The 21960-nt window shown below is 41.4% G+C and overlaps 1 protein-coding gene across 6 annotated transcripts; it reads left to right on the forward strand.

The window, feature by feature from the left end:
• Window positions 1-146: 146 nt before the first annotated feature.
• On the forward strand, window positions 147-21958 carry polq (polymerase (DNA directed), theta). Of its 6 annotated transcripts, none has more exons than XM_028982955.1 (33): window positions 147-255; window positions 853-1132; window positions 1269-1356; window positions 1433-1802; window positions 1959-2135; window positions 2343-2473; window positions 2571-2727; window positions 3471-3579; window positions 4754-4970; window positions 5045-5186; window positions 5377-5511; window positions 5586-5798; window positions 8396-8538; window positions 8624-8825; window positions 8906-9045; window positions 9543-9736; window positions 9812-9936; window positions 12315-12558; window positions 12642-14446; window positions 15175-15303; window positions 17286-17485; window positions 17568-17808; window positions 18108-18301; window positions 18389-18523; window positions 18632-18806; window positions 18892-19006; window positions 19078-19193; window positions 19269-19453; window positions 19525-19636; window positions 19724-19848; window positions 19923-20058; window positions 21481-21587; window positions 21658-21958. In XM_028982955.1, the coding sequence occupies exons 2-33, from the start codon at window positions 1062-1064 to the stop codon at window positions 21769-21771; spliced, it is 6747 nt and encodes a 2248-aa protein (XP_028838788.1). In that variant the 5' UTR covers window positions 147-255; window positions 853-1061; the 3' UTR covers window positions 21772-21958. The 6 variants fall into 6 exon arrangements, with proteins under 6 accessions (XP_028838788.1, XP_028838782.1, XP_028838783.1 ...); XM_028982951.1 differs by having other exon boundaries at window positions 148-255; window positions 17283-17485; XM_028982949.1 differs by having other exon boundaries at window positions 17283-17485; window positions 21481-21958.
• Window positions 21959-21960: the final 2 nt, after the last annotated feature.

Here is a 21960-nt window from a genome sequence, read left to right on the forward strand (position 1 = left end):
AAGCTCTATGTTATTTATTTAATAACTTATTTAAAAGTCAAATATATTATAAACAAGAAAAAAAGCTGGATGCTCAGTACGTCACTGTTCAACAAAATCAACAAATATATATTGGTGAACTTCTATGTCATTAGCACCCGACCAGACAGGACCACTGTGAAACCAGCCATGGCATCGTCAGCCATGGCATCTCCTCAGTGGTCCACCCTTTTGGCCCTGTCTTCGAGCACCTCCCTGGAGCATCTTCCACCACAGGTGAGGGTCTCCCACAACCTCCCCGGTATAACCTTCTCTCAGATTTCTCAGTGGAGACACTGATCTCCCAGCTAATATCCCCTGAGCATGATCTAACTGGCTGAGGACAGTCTCCCCTCCGAAGTTGACCAACCCTGCTCCTCCCATTAAAGGGAGTTCAAGAGTCTTCAAACAGGATCTCTCAAATTACATGAGGTCCACTGCCAGGACCTTATGTAATCTAAATGATATACTATTATGTCATTCAAATAAACCAACAGGTAATTGTGTACCTCCTCACCCCTATAACCATTTTCAAGATTCTGGTACTCTTCAATACACAATGCCTTACATTGTGTGATGTTTGAATGATGTCTTCATGCACAAATAAGGTGGTGGACAAAGAACACAAATCATGTACTTGTCTTAACATAAAGATACCCAGGGTAAAATAAGAAGCAAGTAAAAGTAGAGTTGGTAACAGCTGTTGCTGTATACTGTTCTGTTTCATTTTTAAGTGATAGTGTCATGCACGTACAGGCGGTGGCACTGTTATACTGTTAATATGGAATCGCGATATGACACTATAATATAGCTTCATCTTCCACTTCTGGACAGATGGTCTTCAACACTCTCTGATGCGACCACGTCACAAGCGCGGAACCATGGTGACGGTTTAGACAAGTTCGAGCAGCTTTGAATGAAACACCGGCGGTAAACTTGGAGACTCCACCCAGCGGCAAGCGGAGTTTCTATCAGGTATGTAATAGTTGGCTGATTTGAATTGAAAAACCCGAAGCGGTCCCGAACTCGCAGTTTAAGAGAGAATGGACTCCTCGAGTCCGGGGTCGAAAAGGACTTCTTCCATCGGACACCATCGAATCGTCAGGAATTCGGGGTAAGATGAAGAGTGGCACCAGCAATAAGGCAGCCATCACGTGCTTAAAAACGCTGGATTTTCCGCTAAATGATACGAGATGCATTACTTCAGTTCACTCAGTTCGGTTTGGGTATTTGTTTTGTTTGTTTGGCAGCATTGTGCCTGAAGTAGGTACTCGTATTTCAAAGCAGTTCAGTCATGGCCATGAACGCAATCCATCTGGAAACGAATTTCTTGGCACAGTAAGTTTAAAAAATATGAAGATAAAAAAACTGTTGAATTAAATCAGTTTTTCCTTGTATGCAAATATTGTTTTAGTCTGTGACAGGCTGCACCACAGCCACCAAACCTGTGCTTCCAATGAGAGTGAAAAAGATATATGGGCAAGTCAATGATGAGAAGAAAGTGAAGAACAATGAACAGCCAGTCCTACCACAATTCCCCAGAAGCACAATTCCACAGCACCACAAGTCACTTCTCAAGAAAGATGGTGAAATCGTCTCCAAAGACAAATCTGGGAATGGGGTGGCACTCGCACAAACATCAGAGGCGGATGGTGAGATCTTATTTAACAAGTCGAGGAACACAAAGCAGCAGACAGAGCACAGAGGAGCTCATTCTATCTCAGTGCTCACCCCTCCTGCAGGACTGGAGATCAGTTCTTTCAGTGATAGCCTGCCTTCTGCAGGTTGGTAATGTGTAAATGCTTCTACATTTTACATGCAGCATTTGGCAGACACAGACTGATCTGTAAATAGCATTATCATAATAACTCAGTACCATATATATACTGTTCTCTTTTCTGCTGTAGTCCGGTACTTATCAGTAAGTGGTGTCGTTTTAGCACAACGTGTGACGCTTCCTGCTGAACAGTCAGATAAGCTGCTGCTGTCCAGCTGGGGTTTGCCTGCACCCGTGCTGGAGAGGTACCATGTGGTGGGGGTGCAGCGAATGTTTGAGTGGCAGGCAGATTGCCTCACATTAGGCCGAGTTCTGGAGGGGAGAAACTTAGTTTATTCAGGTAATCAGTTCAGCTGCATGATAACATTTTTTTTGATGTTTGATATTTATTAGGTGTTATTGAGCCCCGGATTTAAAAAAAAAAAGAAAAGAGGATTTGATCATTAATCTACGACTGCCTAGATTAGCTCCCGGTTTACGTTGAAATGTGTGTGTTTTTTTTTGGTTTAGATTTTTTGTCAATTTGTGTTCTTTTTTTCTTCCACAGCTCCTACCAGTGCTGGGAAAACCTTAGTTTCTGAGCTACTTATTTTAAAGCGAGTACTAGAAACAAAGAGAAAGGCTTTGTTCATCCTTCCCTTTGTGTCCGTGGCAAGAGAAAAGATGTTTTATCTTCAGGTGTAGTTCATACAGACTTTATGTTAACACTGCATTTTTATCAGGTACTGTTTTATTTCAGTGGCAGCATTTTGGATATGTTCACATCTTTCTCCAGAATATTTTTCAGGAGGCCGGTGTCAGAGTGGAGGGCTACATGGGGAGCACTTCTGCAGCTTGTGGATTTAGTGCGTTGGATGTTGCTGTGTGCACCATTGAGAAAGCAAATGGACTTGTCAACAGGCTTATTGAGGAGAATAAACTGGACCTGCTGGGTAAGTCTTCAAGTGATGTTCATGTGTCTGTCAGTTTGTTTCTGCTGTTTTCTATGTCTGTGAGTTACATAAGTCAAACATATTTTTCTGTTATGGATACATGAAAACAAAAGGAAACATTTTGTATTATTGTTGTATTATTGTTGCATTGTCTTAACTATTGGCCGATTGGGATTTGAGCCGTCAACCTTCTGATTACGGGGCTGTTTCCTTGACCACTAGGCCACCACTGCCCCGGCATTGTATAATGCTCTTTATGTAAATTTTACTGTTGTCAAGGTGTATCAACCTTTACTCCATACTCATGGGTAGCTGAAGAATAACAGATATTTTTTTCTATGTGCTGGGAGTTTTCGCTAATGTCCTTTTCACTAGTTTACCTGTTCAGGACCCCTGCTCTGACCCCTCAGACATAGTGAAATGTCCTGTGGTGAACAGTAAAGCTGTAATCTGTGCATAGCCAATGTTCATCAACAGGTGCTTTATATGAAATTGGATGTTGTCATCTTACATAATTTACCCCGATGCCTCACACTTTGCAAGTGGTTGAATCTTTTATATATATATCTATTTTTTATTTATTTATGGCATTTATCAGACGGCATTATCCAGAGCAATTTACAATCAGTAGTTAACAATCACTGCAAATGAAGCATCACAATGGTAGTAAGTGGGTGTTTTTTGTGTTCATGTCAACCATACCAAAGTGCTGCTGGTTGGATTGATCTCTTTATATTTTGTAGGCATTGTTGTTGTAGATGAGTTGCACATGTTGGGAGATGCTGGACGGGGATATTTGCTGGAACTTCTGTTGACCAAAATTCGCTATGTCGCACAGAAATCGGCTACAAGGTCTTTAACATTTTTCAGCATTCTCTCATATACGATGTGATGTATATACGCTGACCAGCCATAACATTATGACCATATTTTCCTCCAAAACAGCCCTGTACATTGAATTCTGGAAAATATGGAATGTGCCATAAATTTGAATAAAAAAGAAAACTTCAAATACATAGATAAGATAACAAATGTTTAAACTGATCTGATTTCACATTTTATACCTTCTACGGGTTCCAAAAAAATTGTATGAGCACTACTAATAGCTGATTAAGCAAGACTTTTTAAAATGTTTCAGCTGGGAGAACTAATAACAACTAATTAGGTTAATTATATCTGGTCTGTAACATGATTAGCTACAAAAGGGTTGTCTTAGAGAGGCTTAGAGAGTTTCTCAGAATTAAAGATTGGCCAGAGGCTGTTCCATCCGTGAAAGTGTTTTTAAAATATTTCACAATCTTTTTACAATGTTCCTTAACATCAAATTGCGGAGGCTTTGCCAATCTCAACATCAATGGTACATAACATCATCAAACAATTAACAGAAACTGGAGATATCACTGTAAGTGATCCCTGCATCCCTCATTGGCATGATTATGTTTATTAGATGCCCTTATCCAGAGCAACTTACAATCAGTAGTTACAGGGACAATTGGAAGAACTTCTTTTAATGCCTTTGCTATGTGGCAGAATGCTAACAAAACCAATTTGAATTCTGTTCTTGACTGTATTACACACTTTAGGAACCACTGCATTAGTGCATCTTGGTGTCATGCTTTTTCCAGGGAAAAGACATTGAAGCACCTGTCCTCTACTTTGTTATATGTGTTCTGGCACACATGCATCAGTGAACTTTGACTGCCTATGACCTGGTTCACTAATGATCACTAATCTGGGAAGAACACACAAATGCTGCAGTTTCGGAAATACTGTCTAACCTTTACAAATTAGGGGTACATCAACTTCCAGTACATGTAATTCCATTACAAAATATAATATATCCTGCTTACTGTCATGTGTCAATGTTATTAATGTTTATAATGTTACAGCTAATTGAGGTTCATATAGTGATTTTCAGCATTTTAGTTTCTCATTTCAGTTCTTATATGGAACATACTACTTAGCAATCTTTGCATATTAATATTACATTAAAGTATTTTTTATTGATTTCCACTACTGGGCATAGGTGTGTTTCAGATACGGACCCTTCTCTTGAGGTCCAGATAGTGGGTATGAGTGCCACATTGCCAAATCTGGACCTCCTTGCCCGCTGGCTTGACGCTGAGCTGTACCACACAGACTATCGACCAGTACCACTGAAGGAGTGGGTAAAGATTGGCTCTTGTATTTTTGATGGCACAATGGCCCTGGTCAGGCAGTTCAAACCAGCTTTACACATAAAGGTACGTAGATTTCACATTAGTGAAGCTAAGGATTGAAGTTGAGGCTGTAGATAAATTTTGTGTTGTGTTCATAGGGGGATGATGATCACATAGTGAGCCTCTGTCTTGAGACGGTGCAGGATGGACACGCTGTGCTTCTGTTTTGTCCCTCTAAAAGTTGGTGTGAAAAGCTGGCAGACAATGTAGCAAGAGAGTTTTATAACATCCACCACAGAGGTACACAAAACCTATAGTGAAATGTAGAGTGTCTAGGATGGAACCAGAAATTTCATCTTAAGACTTATTTTCATCCCATTACTTAATACTACAAATACATTTCAAACAACATTACTATCATTACCTGCATGTGTCCATGTTCTCATCCACTACATATACTGCAGATGTGTCTGGTAATGTTTTCTGACAGAGAACCAGTCGAGTATGGTGGCGCTGAACCAGGAGGGACTCACTGATGTGGTGGCACAGCTGAAACGGTCCACCGCAGGACTTGACCATATACTGCAGCGCACTGTTCCTTATGGGGTTGCCTTCCATCATGCAGGTATTTCTATGACACCCCAAAAAACATGCTGTGTATGAATGGGACAGATCCTTGCTCAGAGCATTTGATTTCAGGCCTAACCTTTGATGAGAGGGACATTTTGGAAGGGGGCTTTAGGCAGGGCCACATCCGAGTGCTGGTGGCAACATCCACATTATCCTCTGGTGTGAACCTACCAGCTCGGCGGGTGATCATCAGAACCCCTGTCTTCAATGGCCGTCTGCTAGATATTTTGGCATACAAACAGATGGTTGGGAGAGCCGGCCGGAAAGGAGTGGACACTGTAGGTGAGTTTTTTTTTTTTTAAATGTACTTTTAAATGTACTGTACTCTTTAAAGATTTTTTGTTGGTTTGCACAAATACGGTAGAAAATAAGAATTTTAATAACAAAACATTATCCGTTAACAAGATACCTTGATTGAGAGAGACCATCCCCAGAATCAGTTATTTTAGGTACACACAGTTTTTGAAGAATCCTGACCTAATCTCCAAATACATTTGCAGAAATCCAGCCCCAGACTTGCAAGGAATCTCCACAATGCTTCAGTGTTGCCCTCAGACCCTCATTGATGTAACGTTGTCTAGCCCTTTAGCAAACAAACTGGCAAATATTTCAGATATATTTTGACTTATTACATCCAGAGCACTTGCTTTTTGTGCACCCCACTTCCTGTGTTTTGTGCATTGTTGTGTTCTTGGCTTTGTTTCCATGTCAGAGGTCTAGCTTTTTGGCTGCATCTCTTCCATGAGACTTGGACAATAGATGGGATTATTTGGGACCCACCTGTTTCTGGCATTTCTGAGCTGATGGTACTGCTGGACATTTTCTGGTTTTGACGTTTTCTTGGCTGACCGCTGCATTTACATCAACATTGTGTTTTTCAGAAGCTTCAGCAGCACATCTAGAAACCCCAGTTTTCTTTGAAATCTTTGGACTGACACAGACAGAACCACATTGTTACTGTGTTCAGTCTTGCTATGATGTTATGATGAAGCAGTCTTTCACAACAGTAGCAGAGCTTGGCTGTTTTCAACAACAACAACAACAACAACAACATTTATTTTTTATATAGCCCATAATCACATACAAATGTCTCAATGGGCTTTGACAGACCCTACTGTTGACACCCCTCACACTTGACCCTTCTGCACACAACCCCACACACAAAAAATGTGTGCATGTTTGTAGGTACTGGACAGTGCAGAGTAGGTTTTAGTCCAGTGTCATGGTGTACATTACGTGTCCATTATAATACTACTGGTCCATTTGAAGATCCCTGAAGCTTTAGTTGTTATGGTGGTGGTGGCTGTGGGGACCCTCTGGTTCGTTCAGTTGCCTGGAACAAGGATTTATCTGGTGGTCTCTTCACTGCAGTCTGCCGGTGGTCTGTGCGTTTGATTCTGTGTCTTGGAGAGAACAAACAGAAGCAGCGGCAGACACTGGCATTGTACGACTGATATTGAAATATGTGGTTATAGTGGTATATTTGTGCAACAGTGGCACAAATCTGTCTGACTAGGTGACTGTAATTACGTGGACTTAGTAATTGACACTGTGTCTGGGACTTTAACAGAAGGTCAGAGAAAACAGATGTGTTTTCAGTTTATATTTAAACACTGAGTCTGAGTCCCGAACACTGACCGGCAAGACTCACATCTGCGTAGCTCTATATGAGAAGGACCTGCTCTCAGCTGTGACCTTCTGTACTTTGGGTATAGTAGTGACCCCGTACCCGTTGAACACAAAGGGGGTGGCGGGTCTTAAATAACTAAGAGTTCACTCTTGTACTGTGGAGCGAGGATATTTAAAGCATTATAGGTCAAAAGTACGATTTTGTAATCAACCCTAAATTTGATGGGTAGCCAATGTAGTGATCGTAAGACTGAGTGTTTGCGAATGACATGACCTAAAGGTAACATGTATAAGGAAAGTAGCAATGGACCTAGGACAGAACCTTGTGGAACACCAAACTATCTGAAGATGAATCACCATTGATGTCCACAAACTGATAACGATCAGTCAGATATGATCTGAACCATACGAGGGCTATTTCCTTAATCCCAAAAACATTCTCTGACCTGTCAAGGAGAATAGTGTGATCAATAGTGTCAAACGCTGCACTCAGGTCAAGCAGGAGATACGGGCCATATCAGATGCCAACAGCAGGTCATTAACCACTTTAACACCACTGTCTCAGTGCTATGATGAGGTCTAAATTCCGATTGATATACTTCATGAATGTTGTTGCTCTCTAGGTACACGCACAGCTGCTGGGCTATGCCTTTTTCAAAAAATTTTGATATAAACGGAAGGTTGGATATCAGTCTATAATTCAAAAGATGCCTGCAATCAAGATCAGTTTTTTTTTATCAGGGGTCTAATGACCACTAATGACTGCTACATTAGCTGGTGCTAAGTGACTGTTTAATAATTTTAAGGATAGGATTTATAACATCGGGTGCTACTTGTCTAAGGAAACTTATAGGAAGCGGATCCAATGCGCAAGTACATTGATTTGACTATTAGATTATTTAATTCAGGCTCTTTAAGAAGGTTGAAATGGTTGAAGCAATTATTTTCAATTGTGTTACACAGATGTTTTGTGGGTGGTTAACACACTCGTCAATGAACCAGGTTCAAATCCCACTTACTATCATTGTGTCCCTGAGCAAGACACTTTACCCTAAATTACTCCAGGGGGACTGTCCCTGTAACTACTGATTGTAAGTTGCTCTGGATAAGGGAGTCTGCTAAATGCTCTAAATGTGAATGAATTGTAAATGTTTCAGTAAATGACTGTATTTTAACTTGTATGAGAAATTAATGATCTTTTGGTATAATTGGTCATACATAATCTTACAAAATCTTACTGTTTTCTTCAGGTGAAAGCGTGTTGGTGTGTAAGGAATCTGAGCGTATGAAGGGAATCAATTTGATTCAGGGCTCTCTTAATCCCATCAGCAGCTGCTTGTTGAAGAAGGAGGGAGAGGGGGTCACAACCAGCATGCTTAGAGCTCTTCTGGAGGTATTCACCATTTTCTTGTGCTGCCCGTAACATGGTATCCACCTCTTCCACTTGGTGATAGGTGTTGTCTTTGTGCCAATCCCAGATTATTGTTGGGGGAGTTGCCAGTACAGCAGAAGAGGTGAAAATGTATGCCTCCTGCACTCTTCTGTCTACAAGCATTACTGCTGAAGAATTTGACCAGAACAATTGCCAGAAAGAAGCAGGGAAGAGGCATGGCGCTATTGAAAGTTGCCTTGAGTGGTTAATGGAAAATGAGTTCATCTATATTCAAAAGGAGGGATACGGTGAGGAAGCAATAGTTATTCGAGCACTGTGTGGGCCACTTGTGAAGATGAGGTAGAGACATCTCTTATTTCTCTTTCAGAGAGGTACTGTGCCACTCATCTTGGGGCAGCAACCTTGACCTCTTCCCTGTCACCTCCCGAAGCCCTTGGTATATTTGCAGACCTGCAGAGAGCAATGAAGGGATTTGTCTTGGAAAATGACCTCCATATTCTCTACCAGGTAGTTTTGTGCACAGCAGTTTAATTTTGATTTAAAAAAATCTAAAGTGTGTGTGTGTGTGATCTGGTTACTGTAAATTTTCCATGGTGTTTTGTGTTCACCATGTGGAGGTTGTCCCTACTTTTCATTCTTCCATTCACTTTATGCAATGTAACAACTCTCAGCATAAAAGTCCCAGAGCATGATCCTGCTAATATTGCGATTTCTGGTCTTTAAATCTTAAAGGTTATGAAATTAAGACATTAATTGCTCTGATTAATCTATAAATATTTAATGTGTAAACACAGTAAACACAGGTTTTGTTTCATTCCTATGTGTGGCCTGACAAGATTGAGATTTAGTGGAGTCCATGCCTTAGCTGGTCAGGGCTGTTTTGGTGGCAAAAAGGGAACCTACTCTGTATTAGCCGGGTATTTATAATGTTATGGTTGATATTTTTGTTTTTGCTATATCTATTCCAAACACACACAAACATCATTCCTGCCTTTGGCTTCTAGATAACACCTCTTTATGCAGACTGGACCACAATTGACTGGTACCAGTTTTTCTGTTTGTGGGAGCAGCTGTCTTCCTCAATGAAACGTGTGGCTGAAATGGTTGGTATTCAGGAAGGATTTCTGGCTCGGTCCGTTGGTGGAAAATTAATTGTCCAAACTGAGAAGCAGCGCAGACAGATGGCCATTCATAAACGGTACCATTATGTTATTTTACAGTTACACTTCTGCCTTTTATTTTTTCTTATTCACCAAGACCTTATCTTTTAAAGCTTTTTCATGACATTGGTCCTGTTGGATTTGGTTAATGAGGTACCTCTGGGAGTGGTTGCAAAAAAGTACAGCTGCAGTCGAGGACAGCTGCAGTCTCTTCAGCAGTCGGCTTCTACTTATGCTGGTAAGCTCATTCTGATTGACCCTATTCTCAGGTCCAGTTTACAAACTGTTTGTTTGCATAGTGATTTGTCTTCTGCTTAGAACAATAGAATCCACACTTTAAAGTGGGCCAGAACGAAACAGGCCCACTCTTCAATGAAAAATCATCAATAAAAGTAAATAACTAAAAGATATAATCCTTTTTCTGAATACGTAAAGCATATATGACTGACTGGTTTTTGTTTTATTTTATCTAGTAACTCATTATTGGGTTTGATAAGATCTGTCTTTCTGCATTCACTTTCGAAAGGTGCTTGGTGCTTCCGAAAGGGGTTTGGTCTAGGGCTGTCATGATCATGAATTTCTCATGACAATCAATTCACATGACAATCAGTCTTCTGGATGTTATGCCTGCATAATCACAACTGATCATGATCCTTAAATCAGTCACTCTATAATTGTTTAAAATATATTTTTTTAAATATTTATCTAATTTTATGAATAGCTTATTTTGGTAGTAAGATATGTAAGGAGAATCACAGAACATTCTGGTTTAGGAAGCCTAAATGTATACAGCAGCAGGTACAGTTCTATTCAGGAACACCTGGAATTTACATAACAGTGGTATATAAAAATAATACCTCTTAATTTGTCCATGTACAACATTTACAATTAACCACAGACTAACTTCACCAACATCTGCAACATCACTGTTTTAGCGCACAGACCTCAGAAGCAACTAGGCAACTACAGTAGACCCTGTTAAACAGATCCTTGATTCCAGAAGTCAGTGCATCCAGAAAGTATTCACAGCCCATCGCTTTTTCTACATTTTGTTTTATTACAGCCATAGTATCCATAAAATTATTAGTATTCATTATTTTATTAATCCAAAATGGATTATCCAGAATTCCTCAGAATTTTACACACAACACCCCATAATGACAATGTGAAAAAATAAATCACATGTACATAAGTATCCACAGCCTTTGCGCAATACTTTATCAATACACCTTTGGCAGCAAATCACATAAGTTTGGCCAATTTTGCCAAATTGCAGCACCTCTCAATCTCAATCAGGTTGGATATGAGGCACAGCCAAGGTATTCAAGCGAGAGGTATTCAATCAGATTCAAGTCTGGGCTCAAGTCTGGCTGGCACATTCACAGAGTTGTCCTGAAGCCCTAGATATCGCCCCATACTGAGTTAAAGAGTAAGTGAGTGAGTGATTGTCACATGTCATATGCAGCAGCACAGCACACAGTGAAATTTGTCCTCTGCATTTAACCCATCACCCTGAGTGAGCAGTGGGCAGCAACCTTCTGATTACGGGGCCGCTTCCTTAATCGGTAGGCCACCACTAGACCACCAGGGACCTTCAGTGCTCTGAGCGCTCTGGAGCAGTGGCACCTTGGTGGCTCAGGATTTGAACTGGCAACCTTCTGATTATGGGTCCATTTCAACCTTCCCCAAATTTGTGCTGTGAGACAATCCTGTCTTGAAGCTTACAGACAATTCCTTCGACTTCATGCTTGGTTTGTGCTCTGACATGAACGGTCAACTGTGGTACTTATGGATATGTGTATTCCATTTTGGAATAAGGCTGTAACATAACAAAATGTGGAAAAAGTAATGCGCTGTGAATACTTTCCAGATACACTGTAGATAACAACATTAATCATGCATTTTTCAGTTAATGTTTTAATCAAACCACATTACTTTAAAAGCAGATTTTCATACATTGTACTTGAATGTGACATGATTCACCAGCTGATTAGGATCACTATAGTCCTGTCTTTTAATTTCTACTGCTGTTAATATAGGTGTTTGTAGGCATTTTAATTTAATAAATAGTTATTTTGTGATAAGAAAAAATATCCCAGCTTTTAATTGTTGAGTGTATTTACAGTACAAACGACGTATTGTGAATAAAAAAAGACAACAAAATAAATAAATTGTTCATGAATTGTTCATACTGATTTGAAGTCATATTGTCCTGCCCTAACTCAAAGTATGGTGCCTGTTTTGAACAGTCATTGATTTTCAGTGTGATGTATTCAAAACCATAGCGGACATAGCTTTCAGCTTCTGATTGACTGTTCAGGATGTTAGTCAGTGGGAGTCTCATAAAGTTAATCACCATTCTTGCAGTTACCATGGGGACCATTTTAAACTGTATTTGCCATTCTCATGCAGCCCTGTTGAGATGATCTGTAATTAGTTTCACTACTGCCTACAAAATAATTTGGACATTTATCCTAATACAATAATTTTTATATGATTAAGTAATACTTTGACTCTAGGTATTCTAAATCTATAATATTTACATTTATTTACAATAATTTAAAAATTGATTAAAAGAAGTGTTTCTTTCATTGGATTTGTTTTTTAAATTTACAGGAATGGTTACAGTCTTTTGTAATCGATTGGGGTGGCACAATATGGAGCTGCTGCTGTCTCAGTTCCAAAGTCGACTAAGCTTTGGGGTACAGAGGGAGCTCTGTGACCTTGTACGCATCTCCCTCTTGAATGCACATAGAGCTCGCACCCTCTTCAACTCCGGGTTTCTGACAGTGTCTGATGTGGCCCGTGGTGATGTATCCGATGTGGAGAAGGTCCTGAAAAAAGCTCTTCCTTTTAAAAGGTAATATGTGCTCTGGTGTTTGTCTCTTGTGAACCTCCTACTGAATTTTGGGTCTATTCTCTGACCTTCTCCTTCCCTGCTAGTATCAAGCAGGCGGTGGATGAAAGTGAAATGGAAGCCCAGGAGCGTCAAAGTCTACGCTGCATCTGGGTCAGTGGGAAGACCCCTCTGACCGAGAGAGAGGCAGCACAAATGATAGTTGCTGAGGCCAGACTGCTGCTTCAGCAGGACCTGGCCTTGCTAGGGGTGACCTGGGACCCTAAATTGATGCCTGAGAAGCGACCTGCGTGTGCAAATGAATCTACTTGTGGGGAACATCCCACAGACTCTGCTGTAACCATTGAGGAATTCATAGATGGTATTGAGCGGAGAGTGAGCACCAGCACGTCTCCTCATCTGATCGCTGAACAGGAGTCTAGTACATTAAATAAAGTCCTGAGGGACTGGAAACCTGCCTCTTCCATTTGTATGGACAATGGCCAGTCCAATTCTAGCACATCATTGTCTCAGGTATCCAAACGTAGAAAGATGGAAGTTGGTGAACTTTCCTTTCCTCCTGGGGGCTCTTGTGAAGGTGGGGTATCAGTGTCCACTGCACCCTTTAAAACAAACAGACCCGAGGAAATTATGTTAGGTCATGGTCCTGCCCATGACACCCTGCCATGTGTGACTTCAGGTAAAATGCTATCTGATTCTGAAACCTCAGATTTTTTTGTTCAAAATGTTGTCCCAAAAGACACTGGGCCTGTACGTGATGTCACACACACTGCAGACACATGTGAGTCACCGGATCTCTACATGGATGATCCTGGCTTTGGCAACAGCTTTCAGTTGGACACTCAAACAGAGAGGATCATTCAACAGCAGGACGCTCCATCAAATGAGCGCTCTGCTGTGATTGGAGAAGACTGTTTGTCACATGACACAAGTGCAAATCACAAATACATCATGTCACTTACTGATAGCCAAATGAAGAACATTTTAAACTTCACTAATCAACTTGTAGAAGAAAGTGAACATGTGAGTGAGGCTCCACCTCCTGAGCAGGGCTCTGATCACAGCCTGAATGGAAGCAGCAGCTTCCTGTTTGATAGTCTGTATGACTGTCTAGAGGACGACGAGGAGGTGCCAGAGGGGGTGTCCAGAGGAGCTGTCCAAAGTGATGGGGGTGAGGACCGAGAGGCTGTCCAGTGGGGAGAATCCTCCTTCAGTCTGACTGAGTGGGGAGACTCGCTTCTCATTGGAGAGCAGTATATGGAGAAGATGAGCTGCTTGTTCAAAGACAGTCCTGCTGTAAAGGTTCACCAGTGTTCACAAGTGTCTGATGCTATGGTCAACCAGGCAGAATCCTCCAGTAGATGTAATCCAAGTGAAGTATCCTTGTACTTGAGTCCAGGAATGCAGGCTATTTTGGATAAATGGACAGACCACTGTTCAGTGATTGAGGACATGTCAGGAAATACAGATCCAGGGGAAGCACTCAGGAGCGTTTCTGCACAAGAAACTGATTTGGTTCTAGCAAGTACATCAGCAGGAAAGTTACATCTGAGAACAGGTGGAGACATGATTCCTCCCACTCCTGAGCCTGTCACCCCCAGGCTCAAGATGTCCACTTCAGCCATTCAGTCATTCAGTGTGGACTCCAGATCTGCTTTGGACCGCCTGGGAGATCTGAGCTGCAGAGCTGGGCTCACATCTCGTGATAATGTATGCCAACAAAGCAGTCCTGAAGCTTTCACAATCATTGATGTGGCCAGTGACAGGAGCCTGTTTCAGACCTTTGTGAAGGAATGGAGAATGCAGAAGAGCTTTTCTCTTGCCCTTGCCTGTGAGAAAAGAGACAGAAGCCCTGATCAGCAGACTGGTATTGGAGAAAAATATAAACAAGGTCAGAATTTGACAGGACTTGTGTGGTCACAGTGGAGAATTGATGAAAGATGGTGACATTGTTATGCAGTTTGTTGTTGAGTGAACAAAGCTTGAGCAATGCTGCTCACTCTTAAACAAATGCTCATTCACCAGGGGGACATGATGTACCAGAACTCTGTAGCTGCTCTCATCTCTTTTTCACCATTTTTACTCAGCTCTCTTGTTGTGACCATACCAGTTTCCTCTGTCAGTCATTTGTGCATCAATCCAGTAATAAAAAGAGGGCAATTGTTTATTTATGTAACATTTATCTAAGCAAAGCTACAAAGTGCTGTATACAAACATTAGAGTAAAAACACACACATCTAATACATACATTAAAAATAAACAAGAATAGATAGATAAGTAAACAAAGACAACATTCCCATATAAAATACCATATTAAATCAAAGGCCATCTCCAACCATATGAAAAAAAGCACAATCACCTTTCCACATCAACCTTAGTCCTTAAGTCCTAGGAGTTTTTAAGAGTCCTTGAATAGAGGAACGTAAAGACCTGGTACCCATATGAACAGTCAACATCGTGCAGAGCCTTATACATTTATATTAAAATCTTAAAATCAACCGTTAACATAATCAGGAGCCAGTGAAGACAAGAAAGCACTGGACATAGTCTTTGGATGAAATTTTTATAATTGGTCATTTATTTTTTTATTTATTGCTGTCCTGATTGTAACCATTCCAGTGAAGCAGACAAGGACCGATGGCTTCCCTGTGAGAGAACATAAGTGTTTGGTTGTGGTGGGTATATCTGTATGCTGGGGAGGAAAAGATGCCTATTATGTGTCACTCCAGCAGGAGTCGTCTAGCACAGGTATGATTTCAGTCATGGTTCCTCTACAGCTCTTCATGATATGATACAGTGCATTTTTCCCCACATTTTTTATGGTAGAGCTTATCCCAAAATGGATTTAAATGCATTTTCCCCTCATAATTCTACACACACCACATAATGACAATGTGGAAAAAAAAAAGTTTATTTGAGGTTTTGACCAATTTCATAAAAAAAACAAACAAACTGAGAAATCACATGTACATAAGTATTCACTGCCTTTGCTCAATACTTTGTCAATGCACCTTTGACTGCAATTACAGTTCTGCAATTAAAGAGTACAATCTTCACAGTAATCGCACTTGGTCGCATACCAAAACCACTGCACCAAGACCCACAAAAAAAAAGGTGGTCTCGATTTGAATCAAACTCAAGTGCGGTCTGCCTGGTGAGAATCCATAATGAACCAAAACAGTACCAAATGCTATTACATGAGAGCAGTGAATTAGGGGTACATTTGAGATGTAATTTTCATTTTTTTTACAGTTCCGTATAATTATTAATTCACACTGCCTCCTGTGTTGTCTTGTAACGTGCCTTCGGCGACTCCAGTGCATCAGCATATTTTTTTCAAGATGTTACTATGCTGCATTTGTATGTTTTGCCTAAAGTGTTTAATGCATGTAATTTAATATAAAATTGCCAGGGCAACATCAAACCCATGTAAATTTAATTCCATCATGTCTCTCCAATTTCACACAAACACAGTTCACAACAGCAGATCTGCTTTCTGTATTTACTTTTGTTGTTCTCGCAGCTATACATCTGACCAATCAGCAGATATAAAGTTCTCGCTTTATTTGAAGCAATTTCGTTTTTTGGGATTTTTTTTTCCCCTTGTAAAAGAGAACCTTTCGGTTCTCTTTTACAAGGGGGAAAAAAAAATCCCATGGATTCAAGAGGTCCAAAACTGACTGCTGTTTCAGACCAAAGCAAATGAACTAAGGTGTGAAAGTGCCCTTTGTCTCATCAGACCAGAGAATTTTGTTTCCCATGTGCCCCTTACACAGGTTTCCATCTACCACTCTATCATACAGGCTTTTACATTGTCCTTCAAGAAGGTTCTCCTCTGTCCATAGAGGACCACTGACTGAGTGACCATCGGGTTTTTTATGGTACACTCCCTGACACAGGCCCTTCTCCTCCAATTTTAGGTGGCCAAACAGCTCTAGGGAGAGTCTTGGTGGTTTTGAAAGTGAAAGGATTGTGAATCACAGCACACGGTGCACACAACTAAATGTGTCCTTTGCTTTTAACCAATCACCCTTAGTGAGCAATGGGCAGCCATGAGGACCAGTGTGTGGGGACGGTGCTTTGCTCAGTGGCAACGGAGTTGCACCTTGGTGGATCGGAATTCGAACCGGCAACCTTCTGATTACAGGGTTGCTTCTTTAACAGCTAGGCCACCACTGCCCCATCACTACTTGAACTTTCACTTATGGATGATTGAGGCCACTGTGCTCATTTGGACATTCAAAGCAGCAGAAATGTTTCTGTAACCTTCCCCAGACTTGTGCCTTGAAACAAACCCGTCTCGGAGATCTATAGATGATTCCTTCGACTTCATGCTTGGTTTGTGCTCTGGCGTGAACTATCAACTGTGGGACATTATAGTGTGCCTTTTAAAATCATGTCCAATCAACTTTTTTCTACAGGTGGACTGATTTAAGTTGCAGAAACATCTCAAAGATGATCAGGGGAAACAGGATGCAGCTGAGCTCAATTTTGAATTTCATGGCAAAGGCTGTGAAAACATGTGCTTTCTTGTTTTTTTATTATTATTTATTTTATTTAAAAACATTTTGCCTTGAGTTAACAATTTACATATGGGATGTTGTATGTAGAATTGTGAGGAAAAATGTAATCTATTTTAGATTAAGGCTCTAACATAAAATGTGAAACAAGTCATGCACTGTGAATACTTTTCGATGCACTGTATATAAGCAATGTATTTTCTTCAGTAGTCACTTCCAGCTTCGATCCTCCTCCTCTGGATAAAAGTTTGCCAGTTGCAGAAAGACTGACGCAGCTTCAACTGGCTTTACAAAGAGAGGTTCTCACAAAGGAAGGTGGAGTCATCATCACTTATGACTTTATTCAGGTGTACAAGACTTTGATGCTGGCCTGTAGTCTTCCCCTTGCAGGGATTTTTGAAGACCCAAAGGTGAGGACCTATAATTAAGAGATTTTGGAAGCATAGCATTTTAATAAATTTTTTTTGTGTGTGTCTGTGCGTGTGTGTGTAGGTTGCATGTTGGCTTCTGGATCCAGACTCCAAAGAGCGTACTCTTCATAACATGGTGACTAGTTTTACTCCTCTTGACCTGCCCCTGCTTGATGGCATCAGTGCAGGACAGGGGGTGCAAAGCCTCGGGATGAGTGGAGACACCAGCCTGTCTGGGCGATACAGAGCTGCGGTCGAGTGTGTTCTTGTGTACAGGGTCATGGTCCAGCTCCGCAACCTGCTGAAGAAGGACAGCCTGCTTGGTAGTAGCTGCTGTTTGCTTTCTCAAGTAGTAGTGTAATGGTGTTGTTTCTGCACTGTGGTGTGGGTCGTTTTTAATGACTATACAGGCAATTATCAATATGCAGCTAATGCAACATGGGTACTATCAGTTTTGTAAATCTAATGCTATTGTAAATTACATTATTTGATTTATTATTGGGCTAGAAAGCAATGAACTGAGGTGGAAGCTTATGCCAGCCCAACAGTTTGGTGAGGCTTAGCCTCCCTTTGCCTGTTTCTCATTGGCCCTGTCTGCAGTATGTCCCTCTCATTCCTGCAGATGTTTTTTGTGATGTGGAGATGCCTACGATGTACTGCCTTGCTCTGTTGGAGCTGAATGGTATCGGCTTCAATGCAGTGGAGTGTGAGACCCAGAAGCAGGTCATGCAGGCAAAGCTCCGGGAACTGGAGACCAGGGCGTACCAGTTTGCTGGACACACCTTCTCTCTGTCCAGCCCTAACGATGTTGCAGATGTGGGTGGACCTTCATTCATTGGGGATTTGCTGTGTTCAAAATTAAATCTGACCCAAAATGTAAAACAAAACCTTTGTGTTGATCAGGTTCTCTTCCTTGGGTTAAAACTCCCACCCAACGGGGACTTAACTGGCCAGAAGAATAGGAAGACGCTTGGGTATATGAGGAGGGGAGGTGGAAATGACAAAGGCAGATTGTCTAAACAATTCAGTACCTCAAAGGTATTTCTAGATTCATTCTGGGATTTTCATAAATGGATTTATAATCTGAAGTGCTCACCTTGCTTTGTATATGTCTAACCATGGAAATGTCATATGAAACTGAATTAGGAGGTTTTGGAAAAGCTTCGGCCACTGCATACATTACCAGGCCTAATTCTGGACTGGAGAAGGATTACAAACACCCTGACCAAGGTTGTGTTCCCACTACAAAGGGAAAAATGCTGGAGTACCTGGCTGGGAATGGAGAGGATTCATCCGGTGTCACAGACTCACACAGCAACAGGTTCTAAATGAGAAAAAAACGTTTTTATGCCATTGTTGTACATGTGACTCCTCTTCTTGCATGTAGCCTATTCTGTTCTAAACAGGAAGAGTGAGTTTCACTGAACCCAACATTCAGAACATTCCAAAGGATTTTGAAATCCAAATGCCAGTTGTGGTAGGAGAGTGTCAGGCCAAAGTGAAGACCGCCTTTGACACACAGTGCGTGAATTCAGATTAAATACCAGACTTTGAATAGTGTCATCTTAATCACTCTTCCTACTATGTTTCAGGAGAACATCAACTGGTCATGCAGACATCCTGCCTCCCTTAAGAAAGCCTGGGGAGTGGCTGGATGGGGGCAAGCCCTCTTTTATAAGCATGAGGCATGCTTTTGTGCCTTTCCCAGGTGAGGCCAGGTGGCCAGGAGCACTGACTTGTTGCTGGGCGGCACTCACTCAAGATGGAAATGTCTTCTTCACAGGAGGACTCATATTGGCGGCAGACTATTCTCAGCTGGAGCTGCGCATCCTGGCTCACCTGTCACATGACCAGCGCCTCCTGCAGGTCCTTAACAGTGGGTCGGACGTGTTTAAGAGCATCGCTGCAGAGTGGAAGATGATCGAACCTGCAGCTGTAGATGATCGGCTGAGGCAACAGGCCAAACAGGTGAGGTCTGGGGGGTGGTATGCAAGCTGCTTTACAATGTCTCACACACTGTACCTGCTTTTTCTCCACAGATTTGTTATGGAATTATATATGGCATGGGTGCAAAGTCGCTTGGAGAACAAATGGGTGTTGATGAGAGTGATGCTGCTTGTTACATTGAATCCTTCAAATCCAGATATTCCGGTAACAAGAGTGGATTTCCTGGTCCTCCCTTTTAAGCAAAAATATGTGCACAGCCAGTTAAAGGTTTTCAACCTGTTTGTGTTGAAGGAATACAGTCATTCTTAAGAGAAACTGTGAAGAGCTGCTGCAGAAGGGGCTATGTGCAAACCATTCTTGGTCGAAGGAGGTACCTCCCTGGAATTAAGGACTCCAACACTTATATAAAGTCCCATGTAAGTGAAGCAGTGGGGAAACTAGCCAGACTTTCCAAAAGGACTGTCTCACCTTTTCTGGTTTTTCTTTGCAGGCTGAGCGACAGGCTGTCAACACAACAGTTCAGGGGTCTGCTGCTGACATTGTAAAGCTCGCCACAGTCAACATCCAGCGCCAGCTGAGCCAATCTTTCCCTGGTGTGTCGCCATCACACCAACACCCCAGTGCAGGTGGGAGAAAGGTGGTGTTATCATCTGGTATAAAAATAATCACCACCACAATGTGATTATATAGTATTACATGTATAATCTATAGTGAGCAATCAAGGTCAGTTACCAGTTTGTGGCTTTTGAATCTGACATTTTAAAATACAAATCAACTTATATCCATCATTTATCTGTCTCTGATACTATTCTAGTCTATTATAGTCTTCTGGGAATTAAATATCTACCTAAAGGTGTAGACCTCTAGCATCCAAATACACAAAAACACCAGGAAGGGACATTTCTCCCTGTACAAGAGCTTGATATGCAGTGGAGACATGCTAAATGAAATAAATCTGAATGTACACGAACACAAACAAACACTGTATGTATGATATCCACTAAGTCTCTCACAATATCCATAACGTCATACATGTGAGAGACTTAGTGGATGTCATACATACAGTGTTTGTTTCAACACAGCAGTGTACAGGTTGTATGTCATACATACAGTGTGTGAGTATGTCATATGTTTGTTTCACTTCAGACATTTTTGGGATAGGGAGGCAATTGTAATGGGGTGATGAGACACACCTCATTGTGTTTTCCATGTAATAGTCTCATTGTGTTCAGGTGAGACAACCTTTCTCAATGTGGCATCAATTTCAACATTCTGTGGATATAAAGCTGGTATTGTCAGCAAGTCATTCCAAGTTCATCATTCAAACAGCCATGAACACATGATGGACGAGCAGAGTCACCTGGCCATAGTGCGCCTTTGGGACTGTGGCAGGCAGTCAGATGTTGCTCGGGAACTTGGTGTATCTCAAAGTGTCCTCAGCAGACTTGCATCAAGGCAAGGAACTACTGCCAGAGTTCATGACAGACCCAGGAGTGGAGTCCCATTAGTGACAGACCGCAACGTACCTAAGGACCTCTGCACTCAAACAACGTTATGCAACTGCCACACAGCTGCAGGCCCATTTACGAGATGTGAGGGGTACTAGGGTTTCCAGACAAATGCAACCGACTCCACCATTTTGGCTTGAATGCCAGATGCTTGTTGCAGGTGACTTCACTGACACCAAGACTGCGTTTGCTGTGGTCTGCACAAACCCATGTGCAGCAGTGGTCTACCGTCCTATTCACTGATGAGTGTCTGGTTACCTTGCACAGAGTTGCTTTGGTGGAGGAGGTGCAACAGTCTGGGCAGGCATCACTAGTGAGCGCAAAACAGATTTGGAAATGATACATGGCTCAGTCACTGCACATTCTTACCTCAGAAACATCATATAACCCATCATCATCCCCCAATTTTGCCAGCACATGTCCAACTTTCTGTTCATGGCTGATAATGCTCCACCACATCGTATCATAATTGTCAGAGCTCGACTTCAGTAATATTAGTAATATCAATGGGAACTTTTACTTATTTCATTGTCTGTGCAGGGAAGCAGCAATTACATGTGTTGAGTAGGCCCTGCAGAGGTGCCTTTTTTATCCTGCAGCTTCATGATGAACTGATATACGAGGTCGCTGAAGAAGACGTGGTCCAGGTATGTAATCTCGCTCAGTTGAGATGTATACCCTGCAAATATGGTGTGTATGAAAAACTGTGTTTGTCAGGTTGCACAAATCATGAAGAAAGAAATGGAATCTGCTGTGAAGCTGCATGTGAAGCTCCGTGTAAAAGTGAAAATGGGTCCGAGCTGGGGAAACCTCCAAGACCTGGACATTTAAACTAACGTTTTAAACTTTGACTATATTTAAAAGTCAGTATAATCTGGATGAAATGTGGTTATTTATTTTTATTACCGAAATGAACTTAAAAGTTTGAAATTAGGCTCTTCTCCCGTTTAATTAAGATTGCACTGCTGCAGTTTTCATAATTAACATTGTCATAATATGAATAAATCATGCAAACCAATG

Source organism: Denticeps clupeoides, chromosome 6 (genome assembly GCF_900700375.1).
Source record: "Denticeps clupeoides chromosome 6, fDenClu1.1, whole genome shotgun sequence".
In the NCBI taxonomy this organism is placed as follows: Eukaryota; Metazoa; Chordata; class Actinopteri; order Clupeiformes; family Denticipitidae; genus Denticeps; species Denticeps clupeoides.

Bases quoted from the DNA above. Each gene is read 5' to 3' on its own strand.
- polq (XM_028982949.1), top strand. From the start codon at position 1,062: ATGGACTCCTCGAGTCCGGGGTCGAAAAGGACTTCTTCCATCGGACAC. The intron at 5,187-5,376 runs GTACACAAAACC...GTTTTCTGACAG, and splicing joins TTATAACATCCACCACAGAG to AGAACCAGTCGAGTATGGTG. The intron at 19,454-19,524 runs GTGAGGTCTGGG...TTTTCTCCACAG, and splicing joins TGAGGCAACAGGCCAAACAG to ATTTGTTATGGAATTATATA.